General features: G+C 42.1%; 1 protein-coding gene across 3 annotated transcripts in view; it reads left to right on the forward strand.

The window, feature by feature from the left end:
* Positions 1-22,329, forward strand: part of Dgki (diacylglycerol kinase iota) — a 466,379-nt gene that overhangs the window by 256,066 nt on the left and 187,984 nt on the right. For all 3 annotated transcript variants that reach the window (XM_055602146.1, XM_055602148.1, XM_055602147.1), the window contains exons 11-15: positions 2,778-2,860; positions 4,715-4,775; positions 17,235-17,348; positions 18,904-19,041; positions 22,025-22,103. In XM_055602146.1, coding sequence (XP_055458121.1) covers positions 2,778-2,860; positions 4,715-4,775; positions 17,235-17,348; positions 18,904-19,041; positions 22,025-22,103 — 475 coding nt within the window. The remainder of the gene's footprint in view (positions 1-2,777; positions 2,861-4,714; positions 4,776-17,234; positions 17,349-18,903; positions 19,042-22,024; positions 22,104-22,329) is intronic.

Raw genomic sequence — 22,329 nt, forward strand, 5'->3', positions numbered from 1 at the left:
TTCTTTCTTTCTTTCTTTCTTTCTTTCTTTCTTTCTTTCTTTCTTTCTCCCTCCTTCTCTCCCTCCCTCCCTCCCTCCCTCCCTCCCTTCTTTCCTTTCTTTCCTTCTTTCTTCTTTCACAGACTGGCTGTCCTGGACTTGCTATGTTGACCAGGCTCTTAGAGACCCACCTGCCTCTGCCACATGAGTGGCAGTGCTGGGATTATAGGCCTGTGCCACTGTACCCAGCTTCCTTGGTCTTTCCTTGGTGGCAGGTTCAGGTGACTGAACTTGGAGCTCACTGACTTGTCTGGACCAGTTGGCCAGCAAACTCCAGGAATATGCCTGTCTCCACCTCGCTGGTGCTGAGTCTGGCTAAGTGTGGGTCTGGCTTTTTAAATAGGAGCTGGAAATCGAAACTCAGAATCTTTACCCTTTCTTAACAAGTGCTTTCTGTACCTCCAGCCCAGCGCTACTTTTTAACAGATGCTGTATCTATCCATGCCTAGGCAAGCAGGTTATTTTTCCAGGCCAGGGGTGCTGGTCCAATAGACTGAAGCCAGAATAGGCTCTTTGGGACATAGCAGGAACAACTTGCAAGGCTTTGTAAGCATTCCTCTGTTGGAATGATACATTGTGATAATTAGGTGTTCAGTTAACACAGATTTAAAATGAGCAAAAGTGAAGCCATGCAGTTGATCAAATCTTTTACAGAAATTTTAAGTTAAGCCAAATAACCTTTCTGTGCTTTATATTTTTCCTTTCTTGAAAGCTGATAATTATCTCACATTGTATTTATAGTAGAAGCTGAAATTGAGATGTGTACTCTGCCATAGCAGAGCTGGAAAGGCATCATTAACATCAACCGTTCATGCTGCTTTAGGAGTCTAAAACAGAAAATTTGACTTCCTATCCAGTCAGTTGGATATCTTCTTTAAATTAGTTTTGTCATTAAAATGATGCTTATGTTACATCTAACATAGAATATGATCAACATAATCCTGAATGCATTTGTAGCAAGGCCCAACATGGAAAGGAAGAAAATAATATCCATGTTGCTGGTATATCCCTAAATCCTTGTTTGTACTTGACAGGGAGCAAAATATGTCATTTGGTGAGGCCAAAGGAGGTGTTCTGATAGCTAAGAATGGAATGCTAAAATTACAGCAAGCGTGTGAGAAGCCAGAACTTTTAGATTACAGCTTTGGGGGATCTGAGAGACAAAAGACCTGCACTGGCTCCTGGACCAATTGCCACAGTAGGGAGATAATTCCCAACCACACAGTGACCCCACACCAAGTGTAATTGCACAAATTGATTAACAAAGGAAAAAGGAGAAAGGGACCAGCATGTACTGAGGTCTCTATTGTGCCAAGTGCTGTGCTAGATGTATGACCATCAGTGGCCAGGTGGTTCACATAATCACCCTGGAGGGGAGACATCCCTGTTCATTCACATACTGCACCTGTGACAGAGTCGAGGCGCTCTCCTCCTTAGCCCTCACCCCACGTCTCTAGCTCTTCATACTCTCGGAGGGTAGCCCTTCGACACAGCAGACTGGATATGAAAAGATCATGGCTCTACTACATTGCACTTGACAAACTGATGAAAAAATCAAAAGATTGCTTGCTGTGGCTGATAAAAATGAATGATTTTGCTCAAGCTTAAAAGTCTGTTGATACTGGTTAATTTGTTTACTTTTTTCCCTCAGTAGGCTTGAAGAAGCATCTCCTAAACTACCTTTTGTCTGTCACAGTGGTTCTCTCTGTGAATATCATAGTTCCTTAAACCACTGCAGATGGCTTAGGATGGTTTGGTTTAAGCTGACATAGACATGTAGGTCAGAAAGGGTCAAAACAGACTATGATAGGATTAGCTAATATGCCAGCCTATGTCATTTAACATTAAATTTTAAGCTTTATTGTTTACATTGTTATTGTCCACATATAATATGAATAATAATAATAATAATAGGTAATATTAGCTAGAATGGACTTAGTGAAATAGTTTTCTATATGAAGCAAAAGAATAAATGAAATTGTATTTATTTTATATATAGAAGTTTAGTTCTATTTATATATGTAGCAATTTTATTTTGATACAGCTGTTACTATGTAATCCAAACTGGATATATGTATGTATGTGTGTGTATGTATGGAATGAAAGATATATGTATACACACACATATGCACATACATACATGCTTTCATTTCTTCTACTTCTGTAAGAAAAGTTATTTCAATAAAATTACAATTACAATTAACTAACATCGCCTGTACTTCTGTTTCCAGACAAAGTAAAAATTGATGGTAAATGACACAGTCTGGCTACTTTCCTAGATAGACTTTTCAGCATTGCATAGTGATGTCAAACTCATATATATTGTTCATTAAGCACATGAACTCACATGTTGCTGCGATTGAGCCTTATAGAAGTGGCCTCATTGTTCCGTGTGAAAGAGAACACATGGTAAAACTAACGAAATCATCCAGGTTGCACCCATCTCACCTGAACCCACACCCACTCCAGGCGTGGACATACAAACAATCGAAGGCCATGGTTTGTAATCAAATCTTATTTAACGTATTTGCTTGGTTTTATTGCAAGTGTGTGCCTGCCAAGACAACAGGCATTGGGTCCCTTTGGGGGGCTTGAGCTGCGGGCGGATCTGAGCTGCACATCGTGAGCACTCAAGGAGCACCGTGTGCACTTTAACCCTTTGAAGAGAGAATGACTGTTTTTTTTTTAAGTTTGGGAAATTCTGCCTCTTATTTATTCACTTGTTTATTCTTTTGTAGGGAACCAAAGTCCTCCAGATGTTCATGTGGTACCTGAATCCACGGCAAGTCTTCGATCTTTCTCAGGAAGGGCCAAAAGATGCGTAAGTCTGGAAATACCCTCCATGGGCCTTCTGAATTTTAGGCAAGTGAGGACCATAGGATTTGGGGTCAATGCTCTCTATTATCTAATGGCCTGCTGAAGTATTTTCTGCTCATCTTTCATTAACTTTCTTACTTGCATTTTACGTTTCTTGAAAACTCCTGTTGCCCCCACCCCCACCCTGTCATTGAATTTGTTTCCACCAAACCATTTCTGAGCAATTGTTGCTTCTCAAGTGCTTACTGCTAGTGTATGCAGGCCTGAAGCTTATTCTTAGAAAGTTGGGGGATGAGAAAGGACTCTGCTTTTCTGTTTATGCATTATATCTCCAGTTGCAGAGATATAATGTGCGTTTATAATCAAAGGGTCAACATATGTATGAATAAACCTTTGATCTGGAGAGATTGTATGCGTATGACTTCATCCAGAATGTGTATATGGGGACAGGGGAGAAAGCAGAAGTAAAAAGAGACAGAAAGATAGAGGAAGGGAGGGGAGGGGTGGAGGTATTGAGATTAACTAACTGTAGCTTTGGATGCTACAGTTCAATCGGACAGGCACTTAATTTCTGCTCCACCCCCTTTCTGGATTTAGGTGTTTCGTTAGAAGTGTTGAAAATTTTAAGTCTAGATGTACGTGACCCAATATAGCAGGAAAGAATGGGGGCGTTTCCCTTTCTGTTTGATTCCCTGTATTAAATCCACTACATTACTAAGACAGTTTTGATGACATTTGAGTTGGCAGTTATTTTTTTAATAAGTAGTAATGTCAGTATGAAAGAGATGTCAATACAGAGGGTTTAGAAAATGATATTCCTGTACAAAATGGGTAAGTTAAATATTTTAAACATGAAAGGAAATAATAATTACAAAACAAATTTCTGTTGTTCCCTTACTCTGTGCGTTTCTTTGCCACCAAGGTCTGCTGTGAGACTTATTTGTCTTAATGTTTGTTTGTGTCACATTAAATGTGCTTTGCTGGCTTGTGGTCATTTAGATTTTATATTTATTAGGATTTTGTATTACTTTAAGTTATATATTACATGGATGTTTCATAAGAATCAGAGCAAGACAAATATTTTCTGGCAGATCTATGCTATTTATAAGTAGATGGTGGTTTCTGGAATAGAACTGCCAATTCCTGCCTTCAGCAGGAAGCTTTCTAAAGCAGAACACCTGGGCTTTCTTGCGAGCCAATCAGAAAGGTAAAATGATCTGACCCGAAGCAGGCACTTTCAAAGTAAAGACAATCCAGTGAACTTGCCCTGCCTCAGGCTGAGGGTGGAGGAAAGGCTGTGAGAGAGTGAGAGAGTGAGTGAGCGAAGGTAGTTGACTCATGCTTGCTGTAATGACAATAGTGATGAGACTTCTCCATGTTTTTCAGTTTTCAAATTTTCAAGGATTAAACATGGGAAGTGTAGATTTGAAAGACAAATAGACTCAGGAAAAGCTAATCAAAATTAAATAGGATGTAAACACATAAAAATTACTGATTATCAGTTAATTCAGCCTTTTTTCTGAGAAGGGAGAAAGAACAGTGATAGGAAATGGAAAAGAAGAAAGGAAGTAAAAATCTAGAGAGCAAAATAATGTGAATTGAGAGGATGGCAGAGAATTATGAGAAGACAGGATACTGCAACTTCCATCCCAGTGTTGGTCATGGAGTACCAGTGTCTGCTTCTGGTTTCCGATCCAATTGCAGGGTCAGTATGCCTTGGTTCTGTGGGAATGGAAAAACACACATGTCCTCTGTGGGTAGTACCTGTGTCTGCTGTGGGTAGTACCCATGAATTTTGCCCCTTGGTTCCTCTCTACAGAGAACAATGTGCTTACCTTGTTTTTCGTTTCTTCTCTAGGCTGGAGTTGTACAGGAAGGTACCAAATCTGCGCATTCTGGCCTGTGGTGGGGATGGAACGGTAGGTCTTTGAAAGAGAATCTGTTCTCTCCCTTATCCATCTATCTTCCCAATTGGATTCCCTGTGGGAGTTGTTTTCTTGAGCCCCAGTCTTTCCAATCCCCTCATATGAATGCCAGTCTGATGAGATTCATAAGCCCTAAGGCTGAGAAAGTCTTTGCTGTTCTCATGGGACGTACTTAGCCTTCTGCAGCACCGTCCCTCAACAGTACTGCACCATTTCTATTGTCATCGCTGGAATAAAAATTTTCACAAATAGCTAACTCCTTCAAGCTGAGGTATTTCCAGTTATCCTTTCATAGCTGTTTCATAGCTATTGACCAAATTTTGTTCTTAAACCAGTACAAAAAATAAAAAATACTATCACTAACCCTTGTATACTATAACTAGTCATTGTTAGTCGCTTTGAGAGCAGCTTTCTTACAAAAGTAAAATGCTGCTTCATTGTGATTTTGATTTTCTTGATTATTAGTGACATTGACCTTTCCCCCACAGAGCCATTCTCCATTCACGTGTTTGAAGAAGTGCTTATTGCAGAGCCCCTTTTATATTTGCTTGTGCTTCTGTGGTTGGCTGAATTCTTTAGAATTCTTTATTCGCTGTGGATAGTTATCTTTTGTCAGGCGTACAATTTGTATAATAAATAAATTGATAAATGGATGAATACATAAATGAAAATAAAACAATGGTGGGCAAGACTCTCAGATGTCGCTCAGTTGGTTTCTAATGACATGTCAGACCGCTCGTACACAATGGGATTTAATGATTCCCCACGCAAACACAATGTGGTTTCTGTGGCTCAAGCTCAGGTCACGAGGCTCATGTGGCAAATGCTTTCCTCACTGAGACATCTTTAGAATCACCTTGCCCTGCCCTTGACTTCCTGTCTTCGGTTTTTAAATTTGCAGCTAATTTTCAGTTAAAGGGTTTCTGCATTGTGTTTGCTTTGTCTCCCCTCCCTCCTCCATTGTTTTCCAAGGCACTGTTTCTCTGTGTGGCTTTGGCTCTCCTGGAATTCCTGGACCACACATAGTAGAAGAAAAGATATGACTCTCAAAAGTTGGCCCCTGTGTTTCACATGTGCTTCATGGTACAAGAAAAGAGCACACCCATTCATTCACAGTCTCTCTATTCCCCCTTTCCCCCATCTCTTTTCTCTTTCTCTTTCACAAACATTTAATAAAGACTTAAAATTTCTTTATCCTTGTTAAGCTTGACTCTCGTAGTATTGTTTTTTCCTCTGCCTTTTCTTGAGTTTCCTCAATGCAGTTATTTTAAGATCCCTAGTCTAAAAATATGCTCACAGCCATTACTATGCTTACTTTCTTGTGCTTTACTTCTGCAGTAGGAGAGACCCCTGTTACCTGAGAGCTCTCTTAGTGTTGGTGACGTCATCTGAGCATCGATGCTTTAGGCTTTTATTCCAGTCTTTGTACTTTGGTTTTACTTGTGCCTCTCCTTAGAGAAACTCTTAAGAGGCTCCTCACCACCTCTGTAGTTGCTTTTGTTATTTCAGCATTAGAAGGTTAGCTTCTGCATTCAACATCAGTGTGTTGACACAGTTTTAACACTAGAGGGCAGCCTAAGCCCATGTTTATCCTAACCCACAAAGGCAAGTCATTCAGCTTGAAACAAACTTTCCTGTAGATCTGGGCTTCACCCAAACACCTTATCCACAGCAACTTGCCTGTGCTCACCGAGGGACCAGCATCAGGCCTGTGGTCACTCATGAGGCAAAGCTGTGTCATACTGTGAACCACAGCTTATCAAGAGAGACCTGGGGTAGACGCACGGTTGGTGATGCTATGAGCTGTGCATAGCTGAAATAGACTCTTGGCTTAAGACAGCTAGAACCAGCTGAAGGTGATGCTGGCCCAAATGAAGCCTCATATACTGGGGTTATATGTCCATTATAGCACCAAGGCAGGTCCAGAGGCTCTTTTGCTAGCACAGCGTGGCAGTGGAAGCTTTTTAAACTTCCTCAGTGTCATGCCTGGCTCTGGTTCCGAGGCTCTGGTCCCATCATCAGCAAATGGGAGCTTACTCCACACTAGGCTGGGCTGAGATTAGACTAGTGGTCACTAGGCTGGGCTGAGATTAGACTAGTGGTTGGTGAAGGCACTTTCTAATGTCAGGTTGAGTTGTATTTAAGTCACCCAGATCAAAGGGCCAGTACAATCTCAGGTGTGAGGCTTATGCTACAGCCAGAAGGGGTGTAGGCCAGAATATGTCTTTTTTTTTTAACTTTTTAATTTTTATTAGTTACAGTTTATTCACTTTGTATCCCCCCTGTAGCTCCCTCCCTCATCCTTTCCCAATCTCACTTTCCCTCTCCCTTCACCACCCGTGTCCCTCCCCAAGTCCACTCATAGGGGAAGTCTTCCTCTTCTTCCTTCTGATCCTAGTCTATCAGGTCTCATTAGGACTGGCTGCATTGTCTTCCTCTGTGGCCTGGTAAGGCTGCTCCCCCATCAGGGGGAGGTGGTCAGAGAACAGGCCAATCAGTTCATGTCAGAGACAATCCCTGTTCCCATTACTATGGAATCCACTTGGACACTGAACTGCCATGGGCTACATCTGAGCAGGGGTTCTAGGTTATCTCCCTGAATGGCCCTTGGTTGGAGTATCAGTCTCAGGAAAGACCCCTGTGCCCAAACCCCACAGTGAGGAGAGCAGCAGAATATAAGTCTTCTATTATGGCGCTCAAGATATTGGCTAGGCAGCAGTGGTGCTGATGCAGGACCAGAGACTCCATCCTGGAACACTGGTTTGAGGATGGCTGTGCCTTCAGAGATGGTGCTTTGGCCACCCTGAAGTTAAGCTGGGACACCTGAGTCTTAAAACCAGAGGGAGGAAGGGAGTCTGCCCCTCTGGGGCATGGGTCTGTTTCACACCCAGGGGCCATCTTTGTCCAGTGTTAGAGACCATTTTTGAAGACTCAGTACTGAGCTCAAAGGCAGAGTCCTGTGCTGGTGTTCATGCTCTGCCAGCACGTTGAGTCTGCCTCTGCTTCTGCTGCCTGAGGTCAGAGGGCAGAGTACTAATGGAGGTGGCCAGGTCTTCACTGGGGCAGCCCAGCAGCTCGCTCCCTGAGAACAGACCTAGCACAGGGTGGGGCCTGTTTCTCTTGCATCTGGTTTCCTTCTGGTAAGACTGGTAGTGGGTTTCAAGTCTAACATAATTTGCTCTCCTTCTTCCAAGTTAGGATAGCTTTCTCCTCAGCACTTGGGATTGACTCCTTCCTGTTTTCCCCAGGGTGCTTCTTCTTCTTTTGATTATGCTGAGACTAGGCACTGTACCATTTCACCTGAGCTGTTAGCGTTTGTGAAGGTAGCACAGTGCACGGCAGCTTTTCAGACTCTATGCTGTCAAGAGGTGGCCCCTGCAAAATGTTACCTAGCCACTATCACCGCATTGCTATCTGCTCTTAATAATTGGTTATACTTAAGAAGAAATCTGTGGTTTCTATTGAAACCCTGTGCTTCTTTTCTGTTGGAAGTAACATGTAGAACATTGAATACGGTTGTGTTGCCTCAGAGGTCATTCATTTCTTTGGCATTTATAACATTTTTGCTTGTGTGTGCACGCTCACGTATGTGCAGGTGTGCATGTGGACATCAGAGGTCAACCTTAGGTGTCTTCCTCCATTATTCTGCACCTGCCCTCTCTCCCTCTCCTCTCCCCAATCCCGAACCTCTCACTGAACTCTATAGCACACTGATTTGGCTAGAATGAATAGCGAAGGAGCCCCAGCATCTTCCTGTTCTTGTCCCCCTATCAATGTGGAGATTATACAATATGCATGACAAAACTCACCTTATATTTTATATGGGAATTGGGGTTCCAATTCAGTCCTCAGGCTGGTGCAGCAAGCACTGTTCCCACTGAGCTCCCTAACCCCTCATCTATATTTATTTTTTATGGAAAGTATAGAATTAGTCTAAGTTCTCCTATCCTGGATGCCCTTGTTTATCATGTCTTACTTTTATCTCCGCTTGGCTTCTGTCTTCATGCATTTAGCGAAGGCAAAGATCAGTCGGGGCAGAGTATGTGATCTTCCCTGTGTGCTTGTTTCTGGATTTGGAGTCTGAGGTTTTGGAATCTAACACTGTTTTATGGACTGTCTTCAGGTTTCCCTTAAGCTCTGTGATTATGATGTTTGACTTCTGAAGGGAGCAGCAGATTCTCTCTCATACCTGGGAGCCCTGGACACCATACTGGATGAACAATATATGCTAATCTATGCACATCATATGCTAATGAATGAAACTGGAATAAGGAAGATCAGTGTTTTCTTTGGTCCATGCTTCATGGACTACCCTAGTTGAGGAAGTAGTGTTTACCCTTCTTCAAGATTTACAATTATTAGCTTGTTAAATTCTTTATAATGTCTTGAAACTGTATGAGTTTTAGGCACCCAGAATGCCAGAGTGGAGTTGGGTGATCATTCTTTGAGTTCTAACACTATAAAAAATGTATAAGCTTTCTACATTAAGAGTTATGTACAGGTGACTCCTCTGGTGATGATAAAAAATATTCTTTGTGGTGTCACCAACTGCCAGGTTGACTCTGTATAATGAAAAGTGACACCCATGGCTGCAGTTACCTGACAATCTTCTTACCTTCCTTTGTGACTTCAACCTCCCACTCTCCTCTTCTCTTCTTTAAGTTTCGTTGACAGATAGATAGACAGGTGTCAAATTGTTTACTTGACATGTCTGGTGAGCTGGACTCAAAGTTTGTCTGTTTGCTGTTGTTTGTTTTTAACTCAAATCCACATGCACAGCCTGCTTAGGATTCCCCAGCTGCAGATCTGCACTGATCAGAGTGCGTCCCGCTCCCCTGTCTGTTCCCCATGTATCTGCCCCTGCTGGGACCCTCTACCATCCTCATTCCTTTGTTTTCTCTACTAGGGGATACATATTCCAAGAAGCACAATGTTAGGTCATGCAGTACTGCACCATTCTCCAGAATCAGGTAAATATTTGGGAGGATGAGATTTCAGTGCTTACACGATAGGAAGAGAGCCAAGCCCAAAGCTTGTGAGACAATTATGGAGTTAGAACTAAAGCCCCCCGACCCACCCAAAATGAAAAATAATAGAATAATAGAAAGAAAGTTAGAAGTTTGATCTGTCAAGAAAACAGTTTCAAGACATGGGCAGATACTGAGACTGAACAATTAACCTGCATTAAATACCAGGAAATAATGGTGTCTTCAAGATTGCAATTTCAGTGGGGCCTTTGGGGAAAAGAAACAAAGAAAGAAACAAGTAAAAACCAGAGTGGTGAGTGGAACACAGACATGTTGTAAGAACTGCCAAGAGCCAGATTCAGTCCCAGCATTTAGTGTCTGCGAACGTCTGGGAACTGTTGTCTGTCGCCTGGCTCTCTGATACACTGCTGACCTGCTTCCTCTGCTGTTTCCCGTCTGGTCTTTTCTGCTATCTTCTCATCATATACACCACAGTTAATGACTACTACACAAGACTAAGAGTTCTTTATGTACTAGGTTATCTTTTCCTCTTAGGGACTTTATCTAATTTCAGTTGTCATGCTGTTCCATGAAGTTCATAAATACATGAGTAATTTGTGCTCGGGGTCCATAGCCCCTTGTAATAGTCATGTCTAAAATGGAAGCCATGTGCTTACCTTGGGATTGGAGCACATCGTAGACTCATCACTTTTGTCAGTGCTAACATCTATTATTCCATTAGTGAGAATCAAAACTTTAATTATCCACCTTAAAGAAACTTGTTTTTACTTCATTTTCCATGTTAAAATCAGACATCTGTGAAGGCATATGAGGTCTATGAAATATTTATCACATGTGATTATTAGTTTGGAATACAAAGTTTTTAAATTTTTAAGAATTTGTATTCGGGCTGGAGAGATGACTCAGTGGTTAAGAGCCCTGTCTGCTCTTACAGAAGTCCTGAGTTCAATTCCTGGCAATCACATGGTAGTTCTCAACCATGTATAGTGTGATCTGATGTCCTCTTCTGCAGGGGTACATGCAGATAGAGCACTCATGTAAATAAGAATAAAAAAAATCTAAAAAAAGAATTTATGTGCATATGAGTATTTTGCCTGCATGTTTGCCTGCATACAATGTGCATGCCTGGTGATGGCAGAAGCCAGAAGAGGGCATCAAATCCCCTGAAACTTGAGATCCACCATGTGGGTGCTAGGAATCCAATCCAGGTCCTATGGAAGAGCAGCCAGCTTTCTGAATTGCTGAGCCCTCTCTGCAGCCCCTGGAATGTGAAAGTTTTATTTTGCATGGAGGCAGGATTTATGCAAAGAGACAGCCTAGTAGATCAGTGAGGAAAAAATGCAGACTTTAAGCAAGTGGAGTGTAATTCTCTGGCATGTTGGGTACATATTTGACATGAGGTATGCGGTCTTCAGTTAGTGAGTACATCTGTCACTGTAGATGCTGTCAGAATTCTGCCAGAGTGCCGACACCACTCAAGGAGGAAACACAGATGGAATATTTTTGGCTGCTGCCGCTGTTGATATATTAACTATTAACCATATGAATTATGCAACATATTAGGTAACATGTAGAAATTTTGTATTATTTTGGGAAAAAGTTTTGAGGCTTCAATATCAGTTATTTTGTTTTTGTGTTAATAAAACATACAGGAGGATAGGAAGAGTGATCTCTCTCTGAGAGGTCTATGTTGAACTATGATGTGTGGCATTTTTGCAGTGTCTTTGAAATCTGATGGGTACTGTAGATATGCAACACATCCAGTTTGACTCTCCCATTTAGTGGCCAGGGGCTTCGTCTCTAGGGAGCACAGATATGGTTTTCCCAAGTTAGAGGCACATAGGTCCAGGTGTCAGCTTCTCCCTTTGATCCCTATGCTGAAAGAAAACTCAGATAACCCAAGAGTGTTCTGTAACTTTGATGCTTAGAGTCCAGAACTAACCACTCTACCCAAGTAGTATATGTGTGTCTTTCCTCTTGGTTATGCCACACTGCCAAATGCTTATGCTGATTCCTCTGTTTCTACATGGAAGAGCACATGGGCTCAGCCACTTCTGCCACAGATATCCCTACCGTGGTCCCTTATGGAATAACCTGTGAACGCTGACCATCTGGCTCTTGACTCTAAGAAAGTGGGCGGGACCATCCAGCTCACTTTTAGCCATTCTCTTGTTCTTCTGAAAAGCTACAATTAGATTGACATTTGCCATTCATTTCACATTTACTCCTTGCTCATTTATCCTCTAGATTAAGAGTAGTAGATGGCCCGTATTTCTTAATGGGTAGGAGTGCAGGGCAGAGGTTACACAGATGAGACAAGTTAGACATGACTGTGGTAGGGCCTAGTTGATCATGTGAAGCTCTTTCCTCCCGTGGCCTCTGCCCTCCCCTGAGAAAGCACATAGCGTGTCCTCAGCATGCATTCATCAGTGTTAGGGGGTGGAGAGATGTCCTAAATCCATATTTTATTTTGTCTTTATTTTTTCTGGTCACATTTCTTCAGATTTTGTGATAAGCTATGAGGTTCATAAATTAAGAATTGAGCATATAAAACATTAAAAGAAAAATGATAGTTTCGTTCTTCCTTGGCATCTGACTTGTTTTAGGAACCCTTATAGACACCAGCTTGGCTGATGTACAATCCTTTACATAAATAATGTAACATTTGTGTGGAACCTACATGAATTTTGTACATACCTCAAATCATCTCTAGACTATGCATAACCCCTATGCTATGTAAATAATATGTAAATAGTTGCATTTTAAGGAAACAATGACAGGAAGAAAGTATGCACTTGTAGTATAGACACAGATGTTTGCTTGAAAACTTTAGTTCACAGCTTTTAAAACCCTTGAGGGCTAGGGGTGGCTGTGCCTGTCAGAGTTCAGTGTTGTGCCTTGCTTTTCTTTGAGAGTGGAAGAATGTGGCTGTCATTCTATACTGTGTCCTTCATCCTTTTCTGATGCACACAAGGCAGTCAGTGAACAACTGCTCTATTAGAGGAAATGTCAGCTCACTGTCATCTATACCCCCAGTCCTATCTAGTGTCAGTGCACCATGGAAGGCAAACACTACTTGGTGTCCTTCTGTGACAGTTAGAGCTTAACAAACCGGCAGGCGGTGGCAGCATTGGCCAGCTGCTGCTGCAGTGCTGTGCCTGCTCAGGCAAGAGGCAGGCAGAAGGACCCAGTGTTCTCAATCTGTCACTCCTGCTGCTCCTACTGAAGGAAGGGCAGAGCTGCAAGCTGGAAATGCTTTGGCTAAGTCAGGATAATTTTCTTCACTGGCGAGGGGAACTAGTTGGAAGGGTGCTAGTGGGCTGGCACAGATAATTTGGGGTAACATTAAAGCCCGAGGAAACAGAACCTAGTTGAGATTCTGTAGTTTGAAATCTGGGATTACGGTAAGATTAGGTTTCTGGTTACAACCTGGGAGGCAGAGCCCCACATACAGCTTTGGGGCCTGAAGATCTTTTACATAGTTTTGTTTTGCTTTCATAAGGACAAACGCAGAGAGTGTTACCCATGATCCTCCATTTCTCCTGCTACTGCAGCATACTTGTGTCCATCTCTTTTTGACGGCCTCTTTCTATTGTAAGAAAGCCTGGCTTCTGGTATTATTTATGGTTTATAAAAGACAGACTTCTTGGCAAGGGTGAGGATGACTTTCAAGTTGAAGGCTCAGCTTTCTTCAAGCAGGCCAGTGGGAAGAGGGCATTTTGCTTTTAGGAAATGACCTTCGTGGATGAAGTAAGAGGACAGGAAGAAAAATAGAACTGGGTGCAGCAGCTAACGTTAGTTTGCATTTCTTATTTGTCAGGCATGTGCTCCACATGGTCAACTGAGAAAATGACTAACGTTCAGGCACAGTTGCTCTCCATTTTACAGACAAGGAGTGTGCTAAGTGACTTATCCCCTCCAGTACACACTGGAGCTTGGTTCCAGTGCCAGTGTCTCCTTCTGGGTCTTGTGCCTCCTGCCCCACCACGGGGCTGCCTCTGGGCAGCTGGAAGTTGAGTAGTAATGTCACTACTCTCAGGGAAAAAAATTTTTTTGAGACTGCTCCAAGAAGAGTCACTGATTTACCTCAGCCAAATGATTCCCTGTGAAACAGAAGGCATTATGAGAATATCAAGATAATAAAAGTCTTTTAAAAGTCATATGATGACATTTGATGGTGACAAAAAAAATGAATACAAGATGGCCTGCTTGTAGTCAGGGAAAACTATTTGATCAAGGAAATAATGAGATTGAAATAAATGCATGCATACAGACAGACACACGTGCGTGTGGACATACATATCCACGCAGTACATGCACATGACTAATAGACACACATTCAGTTTGTAAAGTAAAAAAAACATCTTTGTGTGCAAGTCTGAAGAATTCTGTTTTGTCCGTGGAGATGACAGTATGAAATCCACAAGCTCCCAAGGCTCTGTGAGGAGCCGAGCACAGATCAAGCTGAGCTCTTGGGAGCTTCTTTTGAGAAAGCAGATAGCAGCCGAGCCTAAGAAGGGTTGATTGGCAGCTGTTAAACTCATCGCAAGAAGTCACTGGACACATTTCTTTGTGGTAATCCTCTTGCTTTTCCATTCCTTTCTGAGTGAGCCTTCAAGTGACTTAGACATTTTCTTTGTAGGCTCATGTTCAGAGGCGGTTGTTTGATTTTCTCTTTCTATGTCTGTTCCATTTCCTTACAGAGTATTTTAAGAGTTCTCAGACTAAAACTATGTTTGCTGTAGGTGGTGAAGCCTCTCATGCTAGAAAGACATCCCTGGGTTAGTGGGAGACTGGCTTAACTGTTTAGCAGACAGAGGCTGTCTCACTTTCTTCCAAACATAGTGATTCACAGTCCAGGTGGCCATGGCCTCAGGCAGTGTTCTTCTGCACTTGGTCCCTATCATCCTTTCCTCTGCCTAGAGAGCAGTGGTACCAGTACAGACTCTGTACAGTACAGCAGGGGGCATGGTTTCATTCCTCATTATTAGACAGAAGGTCAACTGGATTTCTCCACTCCTTGTGAGACCTAGAGGCAGGCTGCTCCAAGCCTTACCTCACCTTGACATTTTGTGTTTTGTCAGTGGGCCAAGAAGATATGTCTTTCTCACCTCGTTCCTCTGTCATTACTGTGTTTAGAGTAAAATCAGATGTTGTAAGAGTAAACTATCTTCCCAAGAGAGACAATGGCCAGCTTTTTTCACGTAAATCTAGAGAAGAGAAAGAGGAGGGTGAGTGACCATCTCTCCGAAGAGTTATGGGGATAGCTTCTCTTCTCTGGATGGGTTGTTGCGTTTGATTCTGAGTTCCATTGCATATCTGCAGACCCAGTTTTTCTAGTGCTGTTTGCATCTGCTGAGAGTATTCTGAGTGCTTGCGCCCTTTTTGCTGACCTTCCAAATGCTTCCTACATGTTTCTTGTACATTCAGCTCTCGCTGTGTTTGGCTGTGCTTTCAGTAGCAGTGAGACAAAGTCCAGCACAGCTGTGAAAACACTTGACTGGTACTGTGTGCGCAAGAAAAGCTAAAGATCACAATCGAAAGGCCACAGGCCACAATCTAAGGATGCTCCACGACTGGCTTTTGGCATTTAGAAAGATCTGCAATTTAGTCTATCACACTTAGTGAATTTCTGAGCTTTCTCTAGCACCAGAGATGTCAAAATCACATATTTTGGCCTCCAAGATAGTCAGGCCATTTCCAGTACTGAGTTTGGTCTTATCAATTCATTTAGTAGTTTTATGGTGCTAAGAATTGAACTTACGGCTTTGGGCATGTCTAGCAAGCAATTTCCCATTGGCTTACATCCCAGACACCTCCTAATTTTATTTTTTCCTGAGATAGGGTCTGACATATAGCAAAGGTTATCCTCCCTTGCAATCCTCCTCCCTCAGCTTCCTGAGAAGTTTGGGATTGTAGACATTGCTGGCAGGCCCTGTTACGCTCGTCTCTTTATGGAAATTACTTCTTTGTAGTAGTGAAAAGACTGGTCTCACTGATGTTAGTTTTGTCTAATTATGAATGACAGTTCTAATGAATAAATGACGTGGCACTAATGACACCTAGACACCATTTAACTCTTATAAAGCAGAAGCTAAACTAAACCATCTTATAGGGTCTTTTTATGTTAACATATACTAATGGCTTCCTCTTGACATTTTTGAAGTTTTATGACATGATTTGTTAAAGGATTTTGCTCTGGGATACCATGGAGATTGTAATCAGTATACTATCTTCTATGATGTGAACTCTAAGGGTAGCCATTTTGTTTTAGCCAGCATAGCTCTACTCATTAATCTTGCTATTTTAGTTGCTCTGCTATGTTGTACAGAGTAGTTGCTAGTGTTCATTAAGTGCAGTGATAACGTGCTGTTTTAAAAGCTTCACGACACTCATACAAGATTAGAATAAAAATGTGCCACTATTTTGTTGTGCTTATGAATGAACCAGTAAGATGATAAAGTTCACTCATCTGTCAGAGAACAATAGGCTAAGAATTACATAGTTTATAGCAAGATTTTCTTTTCTAAATTTGAGGTAAAATTGGTTGATATGTGATAAGGAACTGAAGCCTTAGTTATTATCTTAAAGGGAATTACCTTTAAGATAATCTCTTCTTGACATTTGTCATTTGTAGTTGTTCTATTATATAAGCCATAACTGAGAATTCCTAGGGAAAACTGTAGGTCTGTGTGACCTAAGGTTCTTTTTGCTATTCTTAGGTTAGGAGCTGTTTGTTTAAATTGGAATATGACTATATTCAAAGCATTATTTCTCCTAGAACAAAGATTAAGTGGGCATGTGATCCTAGTGTGCAAGTATATATTTTCTACCTAAATTTATATTAGATGCTGAGTCCATGTGTAATCGTGTTTTATAGTGAATCATTAACTAGATTTTAGGAAAACATTAGGAATTTACAAATTGAGGCTGTGGAGGGTGCTCACCTAATGGCCGCCGTTATGGGTGGTAGACCAGTCACAGTGTTTGTATGCATTATGGCTAAAGCTGTAAACAGCTCTGTGAGCTGGGCATCACTATCACATTGTGTCTGTGATAAATGAGTGTCTGCAAAATTACGCATTTTAATCAAGGTTCTGCAGCCTGTATGAGCGCAGTGGAATTTAATCTGATTCTGAGTTTTATATTCTCTCTGATATGTTTTTATATTACCCCCCTAAATAACCTTAAATTCCCCTAAATTTTAAAGTGCATGTCTAGATAACCATCTGTAGGTCCCAATTTGCCTATATAATAGAACATGCATAAAGTGGTCTTTTTCCTGTTAAGGGGTTGGCCATTTTGAAACCATTTGAACTAAGTAGTAGGCTTCCTGTTGCTGTCTCAGGGATTTAAACATGTGTTTTGAATACTCTGACTTTTCCAGTCTCCTCCTCTTGTCAGTTTCCTTCTTGGTGACTTATTGTCTTTCTTTTCTCTCTTCTGGTCCCCAATGTGTCTATAGGTGGGCTGGATCCTCTCCATCCTGGATGAGCTGCAGCTGAGCCCACAGCCTCCTGTCGGGGTGCTTCCACTGGGGACTGGGAATGACCTGGCCCGGACGCTCAACTGGGGAGGGGTAAGAACTGGAGGCGGCTGCCCTTACCACGAAGGAACACACACACACACACCGGGCTCTCTGCTAGAAGCAGTAAGCTGTTGCTGTCACAGGGAACAGTTAGACGTGGGGCTTAAATTTCCTGCTTATTTGTCGCTTCTTCAGTTTAGACTTAGAATCAGCCAGGGATTGAGTCTGAGAAAAACATATGGTTCGTACACAGATAGATTGAGGGGAAGTATCCAGGACACAGTGGAAACCTCAGTCTTCCAAGTTCGCGTTCATCCTGACCCTCAGCCCCGGCCATAACTGCAGATCTGGTTTCCATTTAAGACCTACCCCTTTGAGACAGCCTTTACTTTTTTTTGAACATGGAGAGTTTCTGATCATTGTTACTTGTGACCTTATCGCCCCTCCCATTGTGGACCATCCTCTGGCTGGATGAGGGGAGCCCCCATGCCGCTAAGTGGCCATTTTATTCATATATTTATCTTGCTCTACTAAGATATAAGACTCCACTGGATACTAACATGCCAAAACCAGGGGCTATTGACATTAAAAGCTGTGGGAAGCAATTTTTTTTTTCTTCACTGGTATCGGCAGTCCCTGGTAAATAGCTCAGGCTCTAGCTAATAACCTCACATCCGTGCTCACCCAAGAAATACTAATGAACTTCAACAAACCATTAAAAAAGATATGGAAACTGGAAGGGACTTGTTGGAAGGAGAAAGGGGTTAGAGGGAGTGAAACGGGATAACACAGGATAATAGGGTGAATATGGTCAGAATACATTATATACATGTATGAAATTGTGGGCAAAATAAATTCAAATATTCTAAAAAGATACTAACCTGTCCATTGCCAACTTGCTATGCCCCTCTTATTAGGCTGTTTGTTTCCTGGCATCCATTTCATATGACAGTGATATTCATATTCATTTCATATGTTGGATCCATAGCAGACACTGATCTGACCTTCAACTGAATTAACCTACAGAGGGTTTTGTTGTTGTTGTTATATTTTGCATTACCTTATTTTTTCTTTTTAAGCGGCTGGTATAAAAATACACAAACTACCTGAATGCAGAGTGTGAGCACCTTGAACAATCATGCTGTTAGCCCTCAAGGGGAGGGCTGCTCTCCTCAGCCCGGCTTCTCAGGCTGACTTGCCTCAGGCCACAGATGGGTGGCATCACTGACACAAGGCCAGCGATTGGTGAATGACATAGAATGTTCAGGCTTCCTTTAGGCTTCTCCCCTTTCCCCCTTCCCCATACTTGTGTGTGTCCCCAATTCCTCCAGCAAGAGACATTGGGATTTTGCTGTTCACTCCACCCACCACAGCTGTCCCTCACTGGTTCCTGATGCCTGCCTCACTTCAGGTCAGGCAAAACTAGTGCTTTTGTGTGTGTGCCTTCTTAGCAGCATTAGCGTTAGCTTTAAAGTATGAGGAGGGGAAAATAGCTCACTCTTCCAGCAGCAGAACGTTGGCCCACTCCGCCTTACCTTGTTATGGTACCCACTGCATGGCTCTCTGATGCAGACACCAACGGTCTGTGCTCTGATTCTATCCTTAGGGCTACACTGATGAGCCTGTTTCTAAGATCCTGTGTCAGGTGGAAGATGGGACCATTGTACAGTTGGATCGCTGGAACCTCCATGTGGAGAGAAACCCAGACTTGCCACCCGAAGAGCTTGAAGATGGCGTGTGTAAGGTTAGACAGGTTTTGGGGGCCAGAGAGGTGGCTCGGCTGTTAAGAGTGCTCACTGCCCCTGCAGAAGACTAGAGTTCAGTGCCCAGCACTCATGTTGGATGGCACACAGTTGTCTGGAGGATCTGGAACCCTTTCTGACCTCTGTAGACACTCGCATGTATGTGTACACACACATACATGCATACAAATACAGATAGAAATAAATTCAAGGGGCTATTCTTTTTCTCCTGATGGAGCACCAGGCATCTGCCTGAGTGACAGGACACACACTCCAGGGAATTACTCTCAGGCCTCTGACTTCTGAAACATAACAGGATCACTCTGGGATTCTCGCTCCTAAGGTTGAATATACTGTCAGCAACTCCCTCCCTGTTCCCTACCCACAGACCCTTCAGAGCTCAGACACTTGTTCCAGGGCTGTGGGACCTGTTCTCTGTCTTTAGCTCCACACTGGGAAAGCATGTAAACATCTCTTAATCTCTTGAGCCAGATGCAAACAGCTTATGAGAAGATGGAGTTTGTATATGCTCCTAAGCATTAGGTACACAGCCTTTCAGTGTGAGGAAAACCTTAGCAATTGCTGGCCTGATATCAGATATCCCTTTTAGTATAACAGGTATTATCTAAGCCAATTGCCTCATATGCTTGGGACTTGGAATGGCTTAAACATGTTTTCTTCTTGTGACTGACCTTTTACGATAAAAACGACCCAACCCAAACCAAGGCCATAGTTGTAAATAAACTACCACGCCACCTCCCTTCAACACCTGAGCCTGAGTTCTGACCTTAATCTCTGAATAACTTGTTATGTCATGAAGTGCACATGAGTAGACATTCCCTCCATGTAACTTCTCGCCTGTCTTTCGTGATAGTGTGCCCATAGTTCTGTAGGCTTAAGAATCTCTCAGGCTGCTTGTTAGAATGAAGATTACGAGTGTTGATCCAGAGATTCTGAGTAATTTAATGTGGGGATAAGAACCCCACACCTGCGCTTCAAATAACATTTTTGCTAGTTTGAATCCATCCACGAAACCCAAGTTTGTAGCTCATCACAATCTTGAGCAATTATGCTAGACACTCAGGTGTCTTCTTTGGCTTAAACATCTCTCCTCATATCCATTTTTTGTCCACCTAAACTAATCCTGAGATCAGTAAATCTACTAGACATCAGGATTGCTCATTTGAAGTTAAGTTCACAATAGAATATTGTTTAAACATAAACCTATGGGAAACTTTTAGGTGTTCGTTCGATTTATTGAGATTGGATAGAAAACCACCAAATTAGAAGGAGGGGGCCCTTCTACTGACATGGAAAATTTCAGACCATTCTTCTAAATGTGGACTGGTTAGCCCTACAATCTAACTTTCTTCCCAAAAGCTTGAGAAACAGAAAGACTTCTTGATGCAGCCAGAGAACGTCAATTCAGATAATTAAAGGCCTTTGGGAATGGAGTTTGGGGATATGTAGAAAATTGGGGCACATTTTCCTGGAAAAATGTGAATACCTAAAAAACAGTCTAAATTGAATATTACGTAGGGAATTGTGACCAGATGTTTTCTTTAGCTATCAATGGCTGCTAAGACATGGGTTAGAATTGTAGCCAAAGTAATATAAATGGTAGAATGTTGCTGTGCTTTTGGCACGATCACCGTGCTGTCCTTACAGGGGCTGGGGTTTTATTTAATGCTAGGACTGGATATTCTCAAATATGAAGCCAAGAGAGTTAGACATGGTTTTGGCATTGCTGTGTAGCTTGAGTTTGTCTCTGCTCTGTAGCTTGTTGAAACTGTTTCTAAGAGCTGATGCAGACTCTGAACCATCGTGGCTAGGTCTGAGGGGCTTCAGTGTGAGCTCCTCCTGTCTTTCCACCAGAGATAGAAATCAAGGCAGTCCACATGTGTGATCTCTTTTAATGAGACAATGTTCTCCCTTCCGCTTAACAGGAAATCTCCCTGACTATCAAGAAGTATATGACACACTCTAGTAAATGACTTTTGAGATTTTGAACGTTTCAACATGTATTTCTAATAACAAGAGTACAACTCAGTTAGGGACAGAAACCCGACAAGTATCTAGGAACATTGCCTCTTTTAATGTAGCATTTACCTTGCATTCTGAGCCATGAGAAATGTGGGGCAATCATTTTTTCCTTTCTTGCACTTTCTACGTGCTTTTCTGGTTGTTCTGATACTGAACTGAAGCTTTTAGATGATATCATGTTTGCAGTTTCAATCTAGGTTCTCAAGTTTCCCAGAATTCCTTCCTGCTGGCTTACAAGAAAAGTCGGGGACTCAAAAAGAAAGGAGAAAGTTAGAGCTTATGTGTGTTCTCTCTGGTTTTTATGTTGTTATATTAAAGCTACAGGTTTATCCAATTAAGTGGGAATCTGAACTATATGTCTTTATATTTTTTCATATTTTTATTGCTGTTTCCTTTTTTATCAGCAATGGCTGAATCAAATGTCTATCACTGCTTTATTTCTTATATGATGTTTATGAAAGCAAAACAAAAAACTTTAGAAATAGATTAAATGTAAATTGTTTATTTTAGGCTGTACTGTTTATGTGTTGTATATAAAGCTCTTGAACAAAGCACACCTGATTATGGAAATTATACTAGATCTAGCAATTGAGTTTATTTTCCAAATTTGTGGAATCAATCTCTTTTTCTATCTGTTACAAATGAGCACCGCTAAGCTTAACAAAGTTATTGCCCCATGAATGAGAATGGCTCTTAGCAATTTGTAGTTGTGTTCCTCATTTCCTGTATGACATACGGTTTGTGAGATTTCTGGATTTGAGCTTTCACTAATGAGTTAAGTGGAGAGCCCCTGTGCCTTGTCCACAAACACCCTCTATGGAGAGGTGCGACTGGTCTGTGTCCCACAGGCTGCCCCAGAGACAGGGTGTGGTGTTGGGCCTGGGTTGGTGTCTTCTAGTTGGCTGTGAACAATGTCACCTTCACCCGTGCCCGTTCTTGCAGCTTCCTCTGAATGTCTTCAATAATTACTTCAGCCTTGGATTTGATGCTCACGTCACACTGGAGTTCCATGAATCCCGAGGTGAGGACATGCCCCGTTTCCGTCAGCCTGGGAGGAAGTTTCCAGCAGTGTTCTTCTACCTGTTCCGTTTTGCTTGCATATCACCTGCATATGTGCATTGTGCCTCCTTCTTGTTCCGTGTTAACCCTGATGGTGACCCTGGGAGTTGGACCAGAGAGGAGCTTGCTATAAATACGAGACTACAGACCTAGCTGTTTAAGAGCACAAGGGCAGGGACAGATGGCCA

Source organism: Psammomys obesus, unplaced genomic scaffold, assembly GCF_907164565.1.
Source record: "Psammomys obesus unplaced genomic scaffold, mPsaObe1.curated_primary_1811, whole genome shotgun sequence".
Lineage (NCBI taxonomy): Eukaryota > Metazoa > Chordata > Mammalia > Rodentia > Muridae > Psammomys > Psammomys obesus.